The sequence below is a fragment of the Chlamydotis macqueenii genome, chromosome 19 (genome assembly GCF_036417535.1).
Source record: "Chlamydotis macqueenii isolate bChlMac1 chromosome 19, bChlMac1.mat, whole genome shotgun sequence".
In the NCBI taxonomy this organism is placed as follows: Eukaryota; Metazoa; Chordata; class Aves; order Otidiformes; family Otididae; genus Chlamydotis; species Chlamydotis macqueenii.
The window spans coordinates 6,292,543-6,310,018 of record NC_141574.1 but is presented as its reverse complement, the minus strand read 5'-3'; the positions used below and the strand labels follow the sequence as shown (position 1 = coordinate 6,310,018).

The following is a 17,476-nucleotide window of genomic DNA, read 5'->3' as shown; positions in this document are numbered from 1 at the left end:
ACCCTCGCTGGGTCCACCCAGAGACATTTCACCCTGCACTGAGCCACAGGAAAGCTACAGAGCTCCTCTCGCCCAGTGCAAGGCAGGGAGGTGTCTCCATCCCTGGAGAGGGGCTTCCAAGTCCCCTTTGGGGCAGTTTTCTGCTTCTGTCCATCAGCAAGGCAGAGCCTGGACCACAGAGGTGTCCGGCAAGGTTCAGCTGGGCCCCTCTCAATACCTGGAGTCCTGGCGCTGCCCCAGATGGGGCTGCCCAGCCTTGTGGGACGACGGTTCCGGGAACAGACACCTGGGGCCACGCGTGACTCGGCCCTGAGTCACCGGCCCCCAGCAGCCCAGCCCGACCTGCACCAGGGCAGTGTGCCTGCAGAGCTGGTCCTCTCCTCTGGCTCCATCCCACCGCCCAGCACAGTGCAGGACTAATCCTGCTCCTGAGCTCAGCGGCACGTCGGTCTTGTGAGCTACACCCAGGCTCAGGTCACCTCTTTTGCTCAGCACAAACCAAGGGGACCTGAAAAACCAACCCTCCACCCGTCAGACCCCAATGTGGCATCAGCCATGGACCGAGCTCCGGTCCTACGGCCCCCTCCCTCCAGCACCCCGTGGGGTCCACAGCCCCCGCCATCCTCCCACCCAGCAGATTCAGGCAACCCACAGGCAACAAACTTCCTAAAACTGAACTGTTGAGCAAAACAGAAAGTTTAATGCCTCTTTCGGTCTTCTCTAGTCGTCTCTCAGTTCAGTGCCCCCCCACCAGTGAGGGGGACCCCGCTCGACAACCCTGCTGGCAGGGATGCCTGGCAATCCCCCAGCCAAGGCTCCGTCCGGAAGCGGCGAGGAGACATTTTCATCCCAGTTGGGCTCATCCTCATCCCTCGAATCCACAGGATGCTGCAGACTGGCTCATGCTGGTCGCTTGGGGCGCAGGTCCAGCTGACATCCAAGGTCCCGGTGACGAGAAGAGAGTGGCTACATTCAACAGTTCTTCAACTGGCAGCTTTAGCTACTAGAGAAGGACATAAAGCTTGCCACTGAAGAACTGGTGCTGGTTAGCCAGGAGCGGGGCGGCGGAGCAGCACCTGGGAAGGGAACGCACAGATCAGAGCCAGGATCGAACCGCGCTGAGCCCTCACCCGCAGCAGCCACACCAGGCAGCAGAGCCGCTCCCCACCCCAGCACCAGCTCCTGATCCACCGCCTCCGTCCTTCCCCGCAGGGCTGCGATCCCACAGGATCACCCCGCTGTCGCAGGGGGATCCGATCCAGAAGCAGCTTCGACCTCGACTCTTCCCATCCCTCCCCTCTTCCCAGAGCAGCTGGTGCATCAGCCCCGGCACCTGCAGCCGGGCCCTAAAAGGCGAGCGACAGGCAGGGAAATCAAGGCCATTTCTGGCGGAAAACAAGAGATAAGGCAACCTGCTCCGGCAGGGACCGGCCACCGCAGGTAGGAGTTAAGGCATTCCCGGGCTTCTCCCCTCGGGCATCCGCACTGGCAGGGTCCCACCTGGCCGGGGGCCAGCCGTCGCCTACCGGGGGGAAGACACTCTCTCAGGCGGCTGCTGCCAAGCCACCGGCGGGGGAATTTTGGGGAGCGCAGCCTTTTTCTGGGCCATTTTGTCAGAGGATGAGGAGGTCGGCCCTGGGGCCAACACGAGACCTCACTGCCTCCCCCTCCACTTAGGGAGGGGGGAAAAAAAACAACCCCTTTCCCACACCGCCCAGTACTTTGGCTGTGGGGACCGAGTTCTGGGAAACCCCTGGGTGTCCGAGAAACGGCCCCGGTAACCCTCCGGGGCCAGCCACCACCGCAGCATCCTCCCGCCAGCGTCACCCCCAAAGTCACTCGGGATCCCGGCAGGTCCCCGGGGGAAGGCCGGAGTCCCGGTGGATGTCACGGCGTGGGGGGCTCACGGTGCGGGGCCGGTGGCCGGGACGCGGCGGCGGCGGGGCCCGGCGGGGATGCCGAGCATTCCTGGCGTGCCGGGTACATCTGGTCCGGATTCCAGCGAGCGGGTCCCGGCCCTGCTCCACCCCCGCCGGCCCGTGAATCAGCACCCGCCGCTGAGCCACCGGCCCCGCCGCCGCCGGGGGCTGACGATGGGGGGGGGGGGGGGGGGGCTGCCGGTGGCAGGGCTCTCCCCCAGCCCTTCTCGGCACCGACAGACCCCACCGGCACCGGGAAGAGCCCCGGTGGGAGCTCGCCCCGGGAAAAAAAAAACCGCTGTGTCCCCAGTTGGTGCCCCTCTCCCAGTTTAACCGGGTCACCCCCCCTCCCCAACGTCCCCCCTCTCGGTAAAACCAATTCCCCCTCCCCCCCTAACGGAGACGGCCCTCCCCCCACAGCTCTACGGTAAAACCGGTCCCTCCGCTCGCCCCCTCCCCCGGGGCACCTCGCCGACCTCCCGTCCCCTCCGCTGCCCGGGATGCTCCGGTCCGTGCCCACGGCGGGGAGCGGCCCCGGGTCAAAGTCTGCCCCGCCCGGCCCCGGAGTGAAGGTCACCCCCGGGGCGGCCACCGCCCGTCGCGGGGAGGCCTCGACCGCGGCCCCGCCCGCCCCACCGGGATCCCCCGGAGCGGGGACCGCGCCCCGGTCCCGGTCCCAACCCCCCCCCCCCCCAACTCCGCCCCACTGCTACCGGGGGCGAGGCCGCCGGGTCCAGGCGGCGCCCGCGGAGCCCCGGGAGGGTCGCGCCGCGCCGAGCCCCGCCACCGCCACCACTCTACCCGGAGTAAAGGTGACCTTCCCCGGAGGGGCTACTGGGCACGACGGGGCTACCGGACCCCTCGACCCCCACTACCGTACCGGCGGCCCCGCTCCAGGCTCAGCTGCCCCTAACGCCCGCTCCCAGCGCGGCCCCGCCGGACCCACCTGCGCGGCGCGGCCCGGTGTCACCGCCCCGGTGGGGCTGGCCCGGCCCGGCCCGGGCCCGGTGGTGCCGCCGCCACCGCCTCCCCCCGCCGCCGCGCGCGCCGGCTCCCGTCTCGGATCAGCTGGCGGAGTCATGACGCAGCCACCCACCGGCCCCACCCCCGACCAATCATCGCCAGGCACGGGCGGTGCGAGCCCCACCCCCGTCGCGCCCGCCCCCTCGCCGCGATGGCTGCGCTCTCCCGCCAATGGCGCTCCAGCACGGCCCGCCACCCAGCCAATGGGAAGATAAAGCAGGCGCTATGCCCCGCCCACCCCCTGAGTGAACGCTGGGTTCTCCCCGGCCAGCCGGCGGTTGCCTAGGAAACGGCTGGGCCCGCCCCGCCGCGGGGCATGCCGGGAGGTGTAGTGCGGCGCGGCGCGACGCTCCCGACATCCCCCGCGTGCTGTGAGTTGGCATTTTCAAGAGGGTGAAGGAGGGGGCGGGGGAGGGGGGGCGGAGGGCGGCTCTTAAAGGGCCCGGCCCTCCCGGAGGGCCCCTGGAGGGGCGCGGCGCCGTTGCGGGGGCCGCCTCGGCCACCCCCGCCTCCCGCCCTCGGGCGGCACCGCCCGCGCCTGTCAGCGCCGGGGCCGGTGACACAGCCCCGATTCCGAGAAGTTGCTCTTAAGTCGGCGGCCAATCAGAAGTGAGCGCTCGCCCCGCCGACCAATCGGTGGGCGCGAGGGGCGGGGCCGCAGGAACTCGGCTGACCCCGATGACTTGGCAGCGCCCGCGCGATGACTGGACAACTTCTTTAAAGGGGCCGCGCCCTCCGCGGGGCGGAGGGGGAGCCGAGGGCAGGGGCCCACCGCACCCGGCGGGCAGCCACCGCGCTCCCGCTCCTGTCCCGGGGCCCGGCTGGCTGGGGCGGGCCGAGCCGGGGGAGGGGGGACTTGGGGGTGGCGGGGGTCTCCGGCTGCGACGCCCCTTTAAGGACGTTTCCTGCCCTTCGCCCCAGTAACAGCTGATTGCAGCGGGCAGGGAGCGGGGGGGGGGGGCCAATGGGCTGCCTCCACGTCCCGCCCACGTGACTCCCACGCGCTGCCGCCGCCGCCGCCGCTGCGCCATGCGGCGCTGCCCGGCGGGAGCCCCCCCACCCACCCCCCCCTCCCCGCGCCCTTAAAGGGGCCGCGCGGAGTCCGGTAGCAGGAGGGTGCTCGGGGCCGTGCCCGGTGGGGGGGGGGGACCCGGGCGGTGGCTGGGGCAGCCGGCCCGGCTCACGGGGAGCGGGGTCGGGGCAGTGCCCGGCCGTCCGGAGGGGAGGGCCGTGAGGGGGGGGGGGGGGTGGCGGCGTGGCGTGGCCCCGCTTCCCCGCCCCACACTCACCTGCCGCCGGTGGGGTCCGCGCTCCGCCGCCGGGACCCCCTTTAAGGCCGGCTGCCTCGTCAGCTCGGCTCGCCCGACTCCAGCTGACAGCCCGGAGCGCCTTTGACGTCACGGTGACCTCAGCCAGCCGCGTCATGCCCCGCCGCCTGCCCATGTATAGGCACCGCGCCCCGGCCTTGCTCAACCCGCCCGCCCCCGCCGCACCCCCCCCCCCTCCCCCCCCCCGGTCCCGTCCCGGCCGCTGGAGGGAGCCCGGCCCCCGGGGGTACCGGTGTGTCCCGTCTGTCCCCGCCCCCGCGCCCCCCGGGCACATGGCGGCGCGGCGGTCGCATGTGACCGCCGTCACCTGACCAACATGGCCGGGGCTCCCGCCGCGGCTGAGCCCGCCGCTGCCGCCGCCAGGTAACGGGGGGCCCCGGGGCGGTGAGGGGACCCCCACTCCCGGGGAGGGACGAATCCCCTGTGGGGCTCAGCCGGTAGCGAGGGCCCGCGGCTGGGACGCGGTGCCGGGGCTGGGGGCTGGGGACGTGCACCTTGCTGTGAGCATCTTCCCGTGTCGCCTCCCGCGGGGGCTGCAGAGATGCCATTGTGACCCCGGCCCTGGGGGGGGCTGCAGAGGTCCCGTCGTGTACCCCCACCAGCTGCGGAGCTGCCATCGTGCCCCCCACCACCGGCCCTGGGGCTGCGGAGGTCTCCTTATGTCCCTCTCCCCAGCTGCAGGTGTCCCATCGTGTCCCCCCCCTCCAGCCCTAGGGCCGAGGAGGTCCCATCGTGTCCCCCTCCCTGGCCCTAGGGCCGAGGAGGTCCCATCGTGTACCTTCCACCAGCCCTTGTGGGGTGGTGGTCTCCTTGTGTCCCTCTCCCCAGCTGCAGATGTCCCATCATGTCCCCCCCTCCAGCCCTGGGGCTGTGGAGGTCCCATCATGCCGCCCCACCGGTCCCATCACGTCCCACTCCCTGGCCCTGGGGCTGTGGAAGTCCCACCAGGTCCCCCTCCTTGGCTGCAGAGGTCCCATCTTGTCTCCCCCAAGCCAGGGCAGGTTCCTTCTCAACCCCCACCCCTCCCAGATACAGCGTATTTTGAGCAAGCTCCTAAAACCAGCATTTTTTTCCCCAGGTGGCAATAGGGAAGTGAGACTTGGTGAATGACGTCTGTTCGGCGCGGGAGCCGGGGCTCCCGCAGGGAGGGCAGGGACCGTGCCGCGCTCCTCCGCTCGCTCGCAGCCTCTCTGGGCCGTCTCTCTTCCTGCAGAAGCCAGTATGGACGGCTTCCTCCAGAGCGTGGAGAAGGACCTGAACATCGACCGCCGGCAGCTGGCCGCCGCCGCCGAGGGGACCCACGTTACCGCCTTCGTCCCGGTGAAATGGCTGGCGAGCCTCAAAGAGCGCCGGGTGCTGCCCGGCCTGTGCCCGCGGCCAGAGGGGCTGAGCGACGTGGAGGTGAGGACGTTCCTGCAGCACTCCGTGCAGAAGCTGCCCACCGGCTGGACCCGGGTGGAGATCCACGGGCTGCGGAAGGACCGGCTGGCGTACCCTCTGCGGGTCCGGCCCCCCGCCTCCGACCAGCGTAACGGCAGTCTGGAGACCCTGCACGGCTTCATGCAGAGCGTCGCCTCCCAGAATTACCGAAACTTGTGGGGCCGCGCTCACTGCCTGTACGCGCGGCCGTACCGGCACGCTGACGCGCCGCCCACCGTGCCAGCCCTGGATGCCCTGCGGGTCGCCCTGCAGAAGGTTTACGGCTGCCCCGTCCTTCAGGTGGGCAAGAGTGCGCCCGGTGCTTCCCCCGCCAAGGAGAGCGTGGCGGCCGCCAAGGGGACGTCCTCCTGCCCCAACGTGCTGCAGGCAGAAGCTCTGCTCGAGTCGGCCAACACGCTGTACGTCGTCTACCCCTACGTGCAGTACTGTTTGCACGACATCGTGACTTTCAGCCCGGCCAAGCTCACCAACAGCCATGCCAAAATCCTCTTCCTCCTCTTCCACGTACTGCAGGCCATGAGGGCTTGTCACCAGGCAGGTCTGGCTTGCGGCGCCTTTTCCCTTCGGGATGTGGCTGTGGATGAGAAGCTGTGCAGCCGGCTCCGCGTGAACCTCAGAGAGTACGAGGGACCAAAGAAAGAGGAAGAAAATCTGGAGGCTGGCCTGGAACAAAGGAGCGAGCAAAGCAGTGCTGGCGTGCGAGGGCGGGAGGCACGGTGCCCCGCCTGCCAGAAGGACCTCCGAGACCTGGTGTTACAGTGGGTACACGGGCAGGTCAGCAACTTTGACTACCTTATGCGTCTGAACAGTTTGGCTGGGAGGAGAATGGGAGACCCCAATTATCACCCGGTTCTTCCCTGGGTGGTGGACTTCACTACCAAAAACGGCAAGTTCAGGGACCTAAGGAAATCCAAGTTCCGACTCAACAAGGGAGACAAGCAGCTGGACTTCACCTATGAGATGACCAAACAGGCCTTTGTCGCTGGTGGGTCAAGTGGGGAGCAGCTCCACGTCCCCCATCACATCTCTGATGTCCTTTCAGATATCACCTACTACGTGTACACGGCTCGGAGGACGCCCAAGGCGGTGCTGTGCTGCCACGTGAGGTCCCAGTGGGAGCCCAATGAGTATCCAGCCAGCATGGAGCGCATGCAGAGCTGGACCCCGGATGAGTGCATCCCAGAGTTTTATACAGACCCCTCCATCTTCCGATCCATCCATCCGGACATGCCCGACCTGGACGTGCCATCTTGGTGTAGCTCCTACGAGGAGTTCATCGAAGTCCACCGCATGCTGCTTGAGAGCCGGGAAGTTTCTCAGGACCTCCACCACTGGATTGATCTCACTTTTGGGTACAAGCTGCTAGGGAAGGATGCTGTCAAGGAGAAGAACGTTTGCCTCCATCTAGTAGACAACCACACGCACCTGACGACTTACGGGGTTGTGCAGCTCTTCGACCAGCCGCATCCCAGGCGCATGGTGGGACCTGCCTACACACCTGCTGAAGCTCCAGCCATTGCCCGGCCTCTTCTCCAGCACATCAGGGAGACTGTGTTTTTGGACGATATCCAGGGCCAGCTGGTGGATGTGGTTAATGGGCTGGTCCTGGAGGCTACTCCTAGTGAAACCACCTGGTCTGGGGAGAAACCTATCGCTGGTGAGGATGATTTAGAGCAAGGCATGGAAGCCCTGGATTCAATTTCTGCTACTAATAGAGCTGCTGACCAGCCCTGTGCCACTGTGTCTTCAGCACAGCCCTCCACCCTCCCAGCTTATGCCACCGAAGGCAAAACCTCAGGTGTCCGACCTCTCCGTCGGAGCAAGGTAGGCGCTGTGGATCAGGTTGACATGAAGATCACGCTTCCTGAAGGCTTCAATCCACTCCAGGCCCTGGAAGAACTGGAGAAACTGGACAATTTCTTGGTTAAAGGCTTAAGCAGTGAGATGCAGCTAATGGAGCAGCCGTGGGAAGAGCCACCCCTGGGTCTCTCAGACCTCTTCCAGAGGGACATGCAAGCTTTGGGCATTCTGGTAGCTGAGATTATATTTGCACCAAGGATTCGTCCTTCAAAGCCTGATGCATCCCTGTTGGAGCGGTTCCTGCTGGTGCGTAACCTGTGTCGCTACCATCCCAAGGAGATCCCGGCCCCGCTCCAGCACGTGCTGCATGTCCTGCTGCAGCTGAGCGTGCCGGTGGAGAAGCTGCTGAAGACCAGGCTGGGCAAGGGTGCGGTGCAGTTGTTTGAATACAAACCCATCTCCCAGGGCCTCCCCCCGCCCTGTCCCACACAGCTCCTCAGCCCCTTCAGCTCTATTGTCCCCTTCCCCACATACTTCCCAGGCCTGCACAAATTCATTTTCACCTATCAGGCAAAGAAGATCGAGGATGAAGGTCAGGGCCGGGAACTTGTTTTCCAGCTGTGGCAGCAGCTGGAGGGGATCCTTTCTGAAATCACTCCTGAAGGCTTGGAGATTCTTCTGCCCTTCATATTATCTCTGATGTCCGAGGAGAACACTGCTGTCTACGCAGCGTGGTATCTCTTTGAACCTATAGCTAAATCCCTAGGTCCGAAGAATGCCAATAAATACCTGCTGAAGCCATTGATCGGCGCGTACGAGACCCCCTGCTACCGCCACGGCAGGTTCTACCTCTACACAGACTGCTTTGTCGCCCAGCTGATAGTGCGCCTGGGGCTGCAGTCCTTCCTCCTGAACCTGCTGCCGCACATCCTGCAGATTCTCGTCGGCATCGAGACCTCGCGGAAGGAGAGCAAATCCCTCCTCGGCACGGCTGAGGATGATGAAAGCGGAGGGGAAAGCCCGGTGTCGTGCGTGTTTGGGGAAGAGATCAAAATGGACGTGGAGCACAGCTCGGCTGCGCTCGACCTCCTCGACTACACCTCTGGTGTCAGCTTCCACGACCAAGCCTACCTGCCCGAGAGCGAGGACTTCCAGAGCGGCCTCTACGTCGGGGAGTCCCTGCAGCCTCAGGAGCAGGAGTCGCTCAGCCTTGGGCGGCTGAGCGACAAGAGCAGCGCCAGCGAGGTGTCCCTGGGAGAGGACAGACCTGCGGACGGGGATTCCCAGAAGGACAAGAGCAGCTTGAAGTCGATGGACAGCAGCCAAGACCTGAAACAGAGCGAGGACTCGGAGGAGGAGGAAGAGGAGCATGATGAAGAGGAGCATGATGATGCTGTGGTTGATGCAGAGCTGACGGTGGCCGTGGATGCTGGTGCCTCCGTGGATGTCACCCTGGCTGATGACGGCAGCGAGCCGGAGGATGGAGAGGGAGAGGAGTTGCCGGATCACTCCGACGACAAGGAGCAGACAATACTCCTGGGTGAGACCCTGCCAGCGCTGAGCCTTTCTGCCGAGCGCGGCAAACACCCAGTAAAGCACTGAGGGGGAGAAGGGCAGAGCGTGGGAAGAAGCCGGTCCAGATTTGGGGGTGTCTATGGTCTGAGCTTGGGGATAGCGTTGGAACCAGTGTAAAAGGCTGGGTCTCCACGGCAGTGTGTGGATCTGAGAGCCGGGGAGCTTCCCGCGGGGCAGGCAGGGTCTGGGCAGCAGCGGGGCGATAGCTAATCTGTGTGTGCCGGGCTCTGGCCTTGCGACTGTTTTTGTTTTGCAGACACAGCCTGTAAGATGGTGAGGTGGCTCTCGGCCAAGCTGGGCCCTACCGTCACGTCCCGCTTCATCGCCAGGAACCTGCTCCGTCTGCTCACATCCTGCTACATCGGTAATGTCCGCTCCTCGGACCCCGGGGGTCCCGGGTGCCCCAAAACAGTCTGCTGGCTGCCCGGTGGCTTGGGTGTAGCCTGCTGCTTCAGCTCATGGTGTTGTCTCTGGACAGGCCCTACCAGGCAGCAGTTTGTACCAAGCAACGATGAGAACAGTCCCCTGAGCACGGGAAATATCTACCAAAAACGGCCGGTGCTGGGAGATCAGGTGTCCAGGCCGGTGCTGGCCTGTCTCGTGCACGTGGCGTACCTGTACGGAGAGCCCGTCCTCACCTACCAGTACCTGCCCTACATCAGCTACCTGGTTCGTATTGCTTTTCCTCCTCTTCTCGCGTGCGTTGGAGCGAGAGCTGTGTCCAGGCACGAAAGGAGGGGAGAGGATGCACAGAAAATAGTCTGGCCTCACCAGGAGCCTCCTGCGTAAAAATTTTTGCACGACTGAGCTCCACCTGGGCCAGTGAGGACTGAGCAGCTCTTGCTGCGTTGGCTGAGAAGGGCTGTGCTGACGCAGCTGGAAGAGGCACTTTCACCCCCAGCCGTAAGCTCCGGGCGGTTTCCAGCGAAGCGCGTGGCTGCCGTTACACAGGCTTTGCTCTTTAGCAAGCCCCTGCCACCGCGGATCCGCGTCGGGCTGCCACAGCCCCTCCTTCCCCCTCGCAGCTGGGGGCTTTCCCTGTCAAACCCTTCGCTGGCGTGCGCGAAGCCAGAGAAAAAGTTTTTTCTTTTGCTTTGCTGGGCGAGCGCGCCGAAACAGAGCTGGCACGAGGGTGGGATTGTGATAATGGGCAGGCGGAGCAGCTTGGGCTGCTGCAGGATTGCTGGAGCGAGCGTTTTTAGGGGTCTGGATGAGCAGATAGGGGATGAGCCGGGGAGAGGCTACAGGAGGTTTTTCAACTGTGTAAAAAACACTGGCAAGACTTACAAACTTTTCAGTTTGAAATTCATAGCTGAACAGCAAGAAGAAAATGTGTGTAATGCAGCTGGTTGAAAAACAGACCAATCTTTCATCAAAAAAAAAAAAGGTTTTTGAATGTTTTAAACAGGCTTCTTTTTCATATTGCTCCCTTTTTAGTGGTTACAAACACTTTGGTTATGGATTCTTGTTTAAATGGAAAACTTCAATAGCTTTTTGATAATTTAAATGTAGAGGCAAAGAGGCCACAGCTGTTCATTTAAAGAAAACAAAAAGGCATTGTCAGTTTTTCCAAATGTTGAAGGGGAGATTTTTTTTAGGGGAAAAAAAATCTCATTTTTCAGCAAAATAATTCTCCACCCAGTTGCAATCATAGCTCCAGCTGTTCTGCTTTGCTTTACTAAACCGAGTGCTTGGGGCACCGGGGGGATTAATACCCCTGTGAACGGCATTTGGCACCCGATATTAAAGCGATGGAACTGGCGGGTCACAAATAGGATAAAGTCAATCCTTCTCGCAGGATTTGGCAGGGTGAGTATTTTGTGAGAGGAAGAGCCTCTGTGATGAGCTGGAAGATGGCAGGTGTACAAGAAATATAGCGGAAACTGGGAATTGTTTGTGGTTTTTGCTATTGGCTCTCTTTTCTTGGGTGTTTGATTTGTCTAGGAGTTAGGAAATAGGACAATCTAGAAAGAAATCTTTTAGTGTTGCTGCTGATGGTGTTAACTCTTTGGCGTTGCTGTAACCAGTATTGGTACGTTGTCAGCAAAAAAGAATGTGCTTTTCTGCCTCACAAAGTTACTAGCAGCTGGATTTCTAGAAGTCGGCAGCAGGCTTGCCCATAATTTGTGCCTGGATGTTTCGCGCAAGGACTGTTCCTCTGCAGTCTGCGCGACCCGGCTCAACGTGGCAGGGGATGAAGATGCTGACTCTTGCTTTAATTGGTGTGTGTGTGTGTAATAGGTTTCTGCTCTTCCTGTGCTGGCAGACCATGCCCTGCAATGTCCAGGCTGGTTATGGTCTGGGCCAGTCTGGGGTTGTCTCCCTCCCCTCTGAGTTTCCCAGCGGTGGGAGCATCCTGCAGGGAGAAGCCTTCCAGAGGATGTGTGCGAGCTTGGGGATGTTGTGTCCCGTTCTCTTCAGGCTCATCTCTTGTGCTGACAGCTGTCCGTCAGTTTTCAGGCTCATCCCTTGAGTGCAAGACATGAGTTGAGACTCAGTGCTCAGGTTCCTCTCCCAGGGGCTGTAACCTGCACTTGCCATGTCGGCTTTTGAGGCTGAGCTCAGGTGGTCCTGGGATCATCCTTGGTGCGTCCTGCTGGGGAGATGGTGGCCCTGGCACTGGAGGACTCCTTTTGCAGGTTGCGCCCAGCGGCGGGTCCGGCGGTGGCCGGCTGAACAGTCGGAAGGAGGCAGGGCTCCTGGCTGCTGTGACGCTGACTCAGAAGATCGTGGTGTGTCTCTCGGACACCACGCTCATGGACATTCTCCCCAAGATCAGCCAGGAGGTGCTGCTACCGGTGCTGGGCTTCCTCACTTCACCAGCCGTCGGGTAAGCACTGCAGGCTCCCGTGCCTTCAGCCGGGACTGAGGATTCAAACTCGGGGATTTGGAAATGGTTCTGCGAGGGCCTTACGGCTCCTGGGGTCGCGGGGCTGTCTGTGCCCAGATGTGCACCTCCTTGCAGCGGTACACAGCATGCACGCAGAGCCTGTGCTGCTCAAGACCTTCCGATAACACAGACAAGGCAGGAAGCACGGAGCAGAGGAAGGGAAAAGGGATATGTGGAGGGCAAGCTGGTAATGGATGTCCTCTTCAGTTTCCCCAGTGGTGCCCAGGCCCGTATTGTCCTCTGCGTTAAGACAATCAGCCTAATTGCCTTGATCTGCCTGCGGATTGGGCAGGAGATGGTGCAGCAGCATTTGTGTGACACGGTGAGAAACTTCTTTGGAGCATTCTCGCTGCTGCAGGAGCTGCAAGACCAGGTCAGTGATGTGGGAGAGATCCTCCTGCCATCCCCCAGTACCCAGCCACAGGAACGTTGTGGGCATACCTGCATACACCAGTACTGGTGTCGGCAGCATCCAGCCCAGGCTCTGTTTGTGTAATTCATTATGAGGTGAAAGCATCTGATCTTAGGTATCTTCCTGTTGTCTCTTGTCCAGGGGTTGACAGTGGAGTCAGTGAGCAGCTGTGAGGTGCCCCTCTCTGATGGGAAGGTGCTGGCCCTGGATCCAGCCGTGCTGATGGAGTTACAGAAGGTGTTTAACCCTGAGATGGCCTACATCACCTACATCCCCTTTTCTTGCTTGCTAGGTACGGCTTGGCCACCATCTCCTGGGATTTGTGAGAGAGCTCCATGCTCTGTGCACGCGTGCTGGACCTGAACTGGAGAGGGCATAGGGCTGCTGGGGGAAACCCACAGCTTCTGCACCGTGGCTTGGTCTGCTTGCTGGCTCGGGAGCCCACCGGGCTTCAGGCTGCTTTGGCTGGGAGCAGCGTGTGGCTGGCTTGTGAGGGACTTTGTCTTCACGGCTCTGTGCTGACCCTTGTTCTAGGTGGTGGTGGGGGGTGACAATGGGGAAATTCCTTCCCTTGGAGCCCCATTCTCTCTCTTCAGGTGATGTTATCCGGACGGTTGTGCCGAACCACTCGCTGGTTGAGAAGCTGGCCAGCCTCTACCTGGAGAACGTGAACCCCAAGAGCCTGCAGGTTGTTAGCCTGGAACAAACACCAAGTACGGCAGGCTCAGACCAGGATACACGGGGGAGCGAGCCCTTCTCTAGCCACCACGAGGACAGTCACTCTGGTACTTTTGGGAGCGTGCTGGTAGGGAACCGCATCCAGGTCCCTGTGGACACGCAGCACGAGGGTCTTGGCTTGCTTCGCCTCAGCGCTGGCACTGACGGCTTTATTCCTAGCTCATCCAGCGAGGAGAGCGCCCTGAAGCATGACCTTCCTCGCAGCACCCACATCCTGTGTGGGAACTGGCTGGCCTACTGGCAGTACGAGATCGGGGTGAGCCAGCATGACCCCCGCTTCCACTTCCACCAGATCAAGCTGCAGAGTTTCTCAGGGCATTCGGGGGCCATCAAGTGCGTGGCACCGCTCAGCAGCGAGGACTTCTTCCTTAGTGGCAGCAAGGACAAAACCGTCCGCCTTTGGCCCTTGTACAACTACGGGGATGGCACCAGTGAGGTGCCCGCGCGTTTCACCTACGCCGAGCACAAGAAGTCAGTTTTCTACGTGAGCCAGCTGGAGGCATCGCAGCACGTGGTGAGCTGCGATGGGACTGTACACATCTGGGACCAGTTCACAGGTAAGAAGGGAAAGGGTGAGGGCTGGCTGGAGTGAACTGGTCCAGCCCTTAGAGGGGCCAAACTGAGTTTTGTTGGCGCCTGTTAAAAACCAGTGCAGAACTGGAGAATTCCTGTGACGCTTCTCTGTACATCTACTGCTGTAACCTCCGTCATGTTTTCACAGGCAAAGTTCTCCGGACTTTTGACGAATTAGACAGCAAAGTCCCCATCACAGCTGTGACCACCATGCCACCTCCCTATCACAGCATCTCTGTGGCCAGCGCAGACTCCGTGCTGCGGTTCATCGATCACAGGAAGCCAGGACTACAGGTAGGGAGCCCAGCGCTCTGTGAGTCACCCTCCTCCATCTGTGTGCTTAATGATGTGATGGTGGCTGGCCCAAAGCCAGCTGTGATGCCTCCATGAAAGCTGGCTGGGCCTTGTCCCCTAAATGCTGGATCCCCTAAGATCTTCAGCCCCGCAGTAGCTGGATTCTCTCTCTTGCAGCACGAGTTTCGCCTGGCCAGTGGGGTGAGCGCTGGGCTCATCCGCTGCTTGGCTGTCAGTCCTAACGGGCGCAGCGTTATGGCTGGCTTCTCCTCTGGTTTCATTGTGCTGCTGGACACCAGGACAGGACTCATCATGCGGGGGTGGCCTGCCCATGAGGGAGACATCCTGCAGATCAAGGTGAGAGCTCCAGCTGGGATCAGGGTGAGGGGCTGCTCTGTGGGCCTCGTTGATCCACTGAGGTTGCATGGAGTATCCTTCTGGCACACACTGCTTGGCAGGGCTTGTCTGCTCCATCCTCTGGGCATTTCTCCATCCCTTGCCGTGTCCCTGCATGGCTGCTCAAGCTCTCCTGCCCCTGGTTAGTGCTGCGGGCGGCTGTTCTTGGTCCAGCCTGTCCTGAACGGACATCAGCCCTCCCAGGTGTCCGTCCCCGCCGAGCGGGTCTGCAGGGAGAAGGCACGTCTCCCATGAAGAAGCGAATGTGTTGCTTTCTCCGTGAGGCTCTCGGCCCCTGCTGGGAGGCTGTCGCTCTAATGAGTAACTCTTGTCCATATTTACCCTCCCTCAGGGAGCAGCACTGGGGCTCCAGTGTCCTCGACCCAAACGCAGGTTAAGCAAAGTTCAGCGGTGCAGGTTGTTTACCCTCTCACTAGCTCTGCTAATAAGCAGCTCCAGGCTTCTCTTACCCTCAGCAGTGTTTTCTACTGTGAGAGCCTCCCAATTCCTTTTCCTGAGAAGGAAAATAATTTGACAAGTGGTTTGATGGAGAGAGAGACTGCATGATAATCTCTTTGCCCACTGCAGCAGTAACAGATGATAAATTAGTTGTACTGAGTATCAGGATGTTGTTGAGAAGAGACGCAGCCCATCTCTTGGAGGATAGGCTAGAGGAGGTTGCCAGCTCCCAGAGTCCTGTAGCTTCCAGTGTCCACCCGGGTGCCTTGTTAACACTGCCCAGTGCCATCAGTTGCTTGGAAATGGCTGGGACTGTCCCACGGGATTGCGCTGGGACTGTTGGATTATTGCCAGCTACCTGCTAATCTCATTTGCAGGATGAGATTGGGAGGTTTTACTGCAGCCATGTTGGTTCACTGGCCTTTCCTCTCTTCCAGGCTGCAGAGGGCAATGTGCTAATCAGCTCTTCTTCTGATCATTCCCTGACTGTGTGGAAGGAACTGGAGCAGAAACCCTTGCACCACTACAAATCTGCATCTGAACCCATCCACGCATTTGACCTCTATGGCAATGAAGTGGTCACTGGCACTGTGGCCAACAAGATTGGCGTCTACTCCATGCTGGAGTCCTCAGCCCTGCCCATCAGCACCACTAAACTGAGCTCGGAGAATTTTCGGGGTACGCTGACCAGCTTGGCGGTGCTGCCCACGAAATGCCATCTCCTGCTGGGCTCAGACAATGGCGTCATACGCCTCCTGGCATAGCGACCCCCGGCCCAGGAGCTCGTGGCTGTCCCACAGCGCCGGTGGTAGAGCTGAAAGCCGGCAGCATCGTTTATGGAGGAGGCAAGAGTTAGACGTTTCTGAACAGAGGATGCAAGGGGGAGGTGTACTTGTTAGTGAGCACTCGGTAAAGCATCTCTAACCTCTTTCTGTATCTTTAAAAGAAAAAAGCCATAACTGAGAAACCTCCACTGCTGCTAGGAGAAATACTGGGCGTTGTAGGTCACTGTCACCCCTGCAGAGAGGCCCGGAGCTTTCCGTACCGTGTGTGCCTGATCCCCAGGGGACTGAGCTGCCCTCCAGAGTAATACGGACCATGGGTATCCTCCTCCCTCCAGTGAAGGGGTAAGAGGTGCCCCTTGACAAGAACATAACAGTATAGCTACTGCCACCTGCACTTACCCTTCTCTCTCCACTCCTGAACCACTGAACGCTCTTACTAGGATAGCGTAAGCTGGGCTGGGAAACTGCTGCCTTCAGAGCTGCGTGGTGGCGGGCATCTCCTCCTTGGTCTGTGTTCAAGACCCACAGGAGGTACTCTGTTAACTTTAGGTTCTGCCGGCTGAGTTAGAGCCTGTACGGGAGGAGGAGAGGTTAACTAGAGCGTTTCTGCTGCCTTACTGGCTCCAGGGCAAAGGCAGGAATGGAAGTCAGCCAAGGCACGAACCCCATCTGCTCTGCCGGTTCATTTGGGAATGGGCTGCTGCAGAGGGACGGTTTGGGATGGGAATGTGACGCTCTAGGGAGGCCAGAACTAGATGCTTCCATGAGGATTTTGGCTTCTGGAGCAGTAAAGTAGGATGGACTGGTGTTGGTTCCTGCCCCAGCAGCACTGCATCCCTTGATTATCCAAGGGGTGAGGAATGCCCTGTGTGCCACACACTGGCAGCGTTGCTCAAGAATTTTTCTTTCTAATCCTTTCCACTCTCCTTTGTGCTGGTCAGCCTCCTGGGGAAGACAGGACAGCAAAAAGGTGCTCAGTTTTGTCCCCTCCTGCCCTTGCAGAGTGAGAGCCAGGGGCTGTGATCCAGCACGGTCGTCTCCTGACCTTCCCTTTGGGACGGCACCAAATGTTCCCACCACAAAGGCAAGGAGAGTGCTTTTTGACCCAGCGGTAGGAGCAGTTGCCTCACTTCTATCGCAGCCCTTTTCCCATCCATCCTTCAGCGTAGTCAGAGCCAGTATGAGGGGAGCGGGAAGCTCTTATCTTGGGCAGAGGAGGAGCCTGCTGCGGGTTGTCCTGGGAGGGGAAAGGGCTTTCATGCAGCTGTCAGTTCATCTGAGCCACCTGCAGCTGGGAAGGCTGCCCTCCGCTTCCAGGGAGGGTGGGGAGGTGAGCAGTTGGCCCTTGCTATCCTTCCCTCCCCGAGGGGAGCTCTCAGTCCCGTGTTGCCTATTAACCATTTGCAATAGATGTAAATATTTACTTCTAATAAACTCTTTGAAAGAGATGCAGAGACGGGTGTGTGGGGGAGCTCTGTGCTGGAGGGGCCCAGGTGCGGTGCAGTGCAGGGCTGGGCGTGCTGGCTGTAGCTCTCTGCTCTGGCAGCCAAAGCTCAGCGTTTGGGCACCTCTTGTGTTCCTGGGCGAGCTGGAGGAGGGATGCTGTGAAGATGCCCTGGATATAAGGTAGGACTCCAGATGGGGACTTGAATCTGCTTTCCAAAGGGAAGTAGCTCCCTGTCTTCCAGCAGCATGTCCCGAAGTAGTTTCTGGTTGCAGAGCTCAGACCTGTCTCCTGCTCCTTCCCAGTGTCTGGGGTGAGTTTAGGAACCAGGAGCTGCAGCAAGGCATGGACGGCTGCAAGCACTGCAATCCCGTTAGCATTCCCCATGGCTCCTTAGTGA

At 61.0% G+C, this 17,476-nt stretch overlaps 1 protein-coding gene across 2 annotated transcripts; it reads left to right on the top strand.

Moving 5' to 3' along the window:
• Positions 1-5,350: 5,350 nt before the first annotated feature.
• On the top strand, positions 5,351-17,086 carry WDR81 (WD repeat domain 81). Of its 2 annotated transcripts, XM_010121532.2 has the most exons (10): positions 5,351-9,050; positions 9,342-9,449; positions 9,564-9,754; positions 11,725-11,915; positions 12,183-12,348; positions 12,529-12,679; positions 12,984-13,682; positions 13,847-13,992; positions 14,170-14,349; positions 15,285-17,086. In XM_010121532.2, the coding sequence occupies exons 1-10, from the start codon at positions 5,492-5,494 to the stop codon at positions 15,609-15,611; spliced, it is 5,718 nt and encodes a 1,905-aa protein (XP_010119834.2). In that variant the 5' UTR covers positions 5,351-5,491; the 3' UTR covers positions 15,612-17,086. The 2 variants fall into 2 exon arrangements, with proteins under 2 accessions (XP_010119834.2, XP_086619098.1); XM_086762972.1 differs by lacking the exons at positions 13,847-13,992; positions 14,170-14,349; positions 15,285-17,086 and having other exon boundaries at positions 12,984-13,172; positions 13,285-13,448.
• The last annotated feature ends 390 nt before the right edge of the window (positions 17,087-17,476 follow it).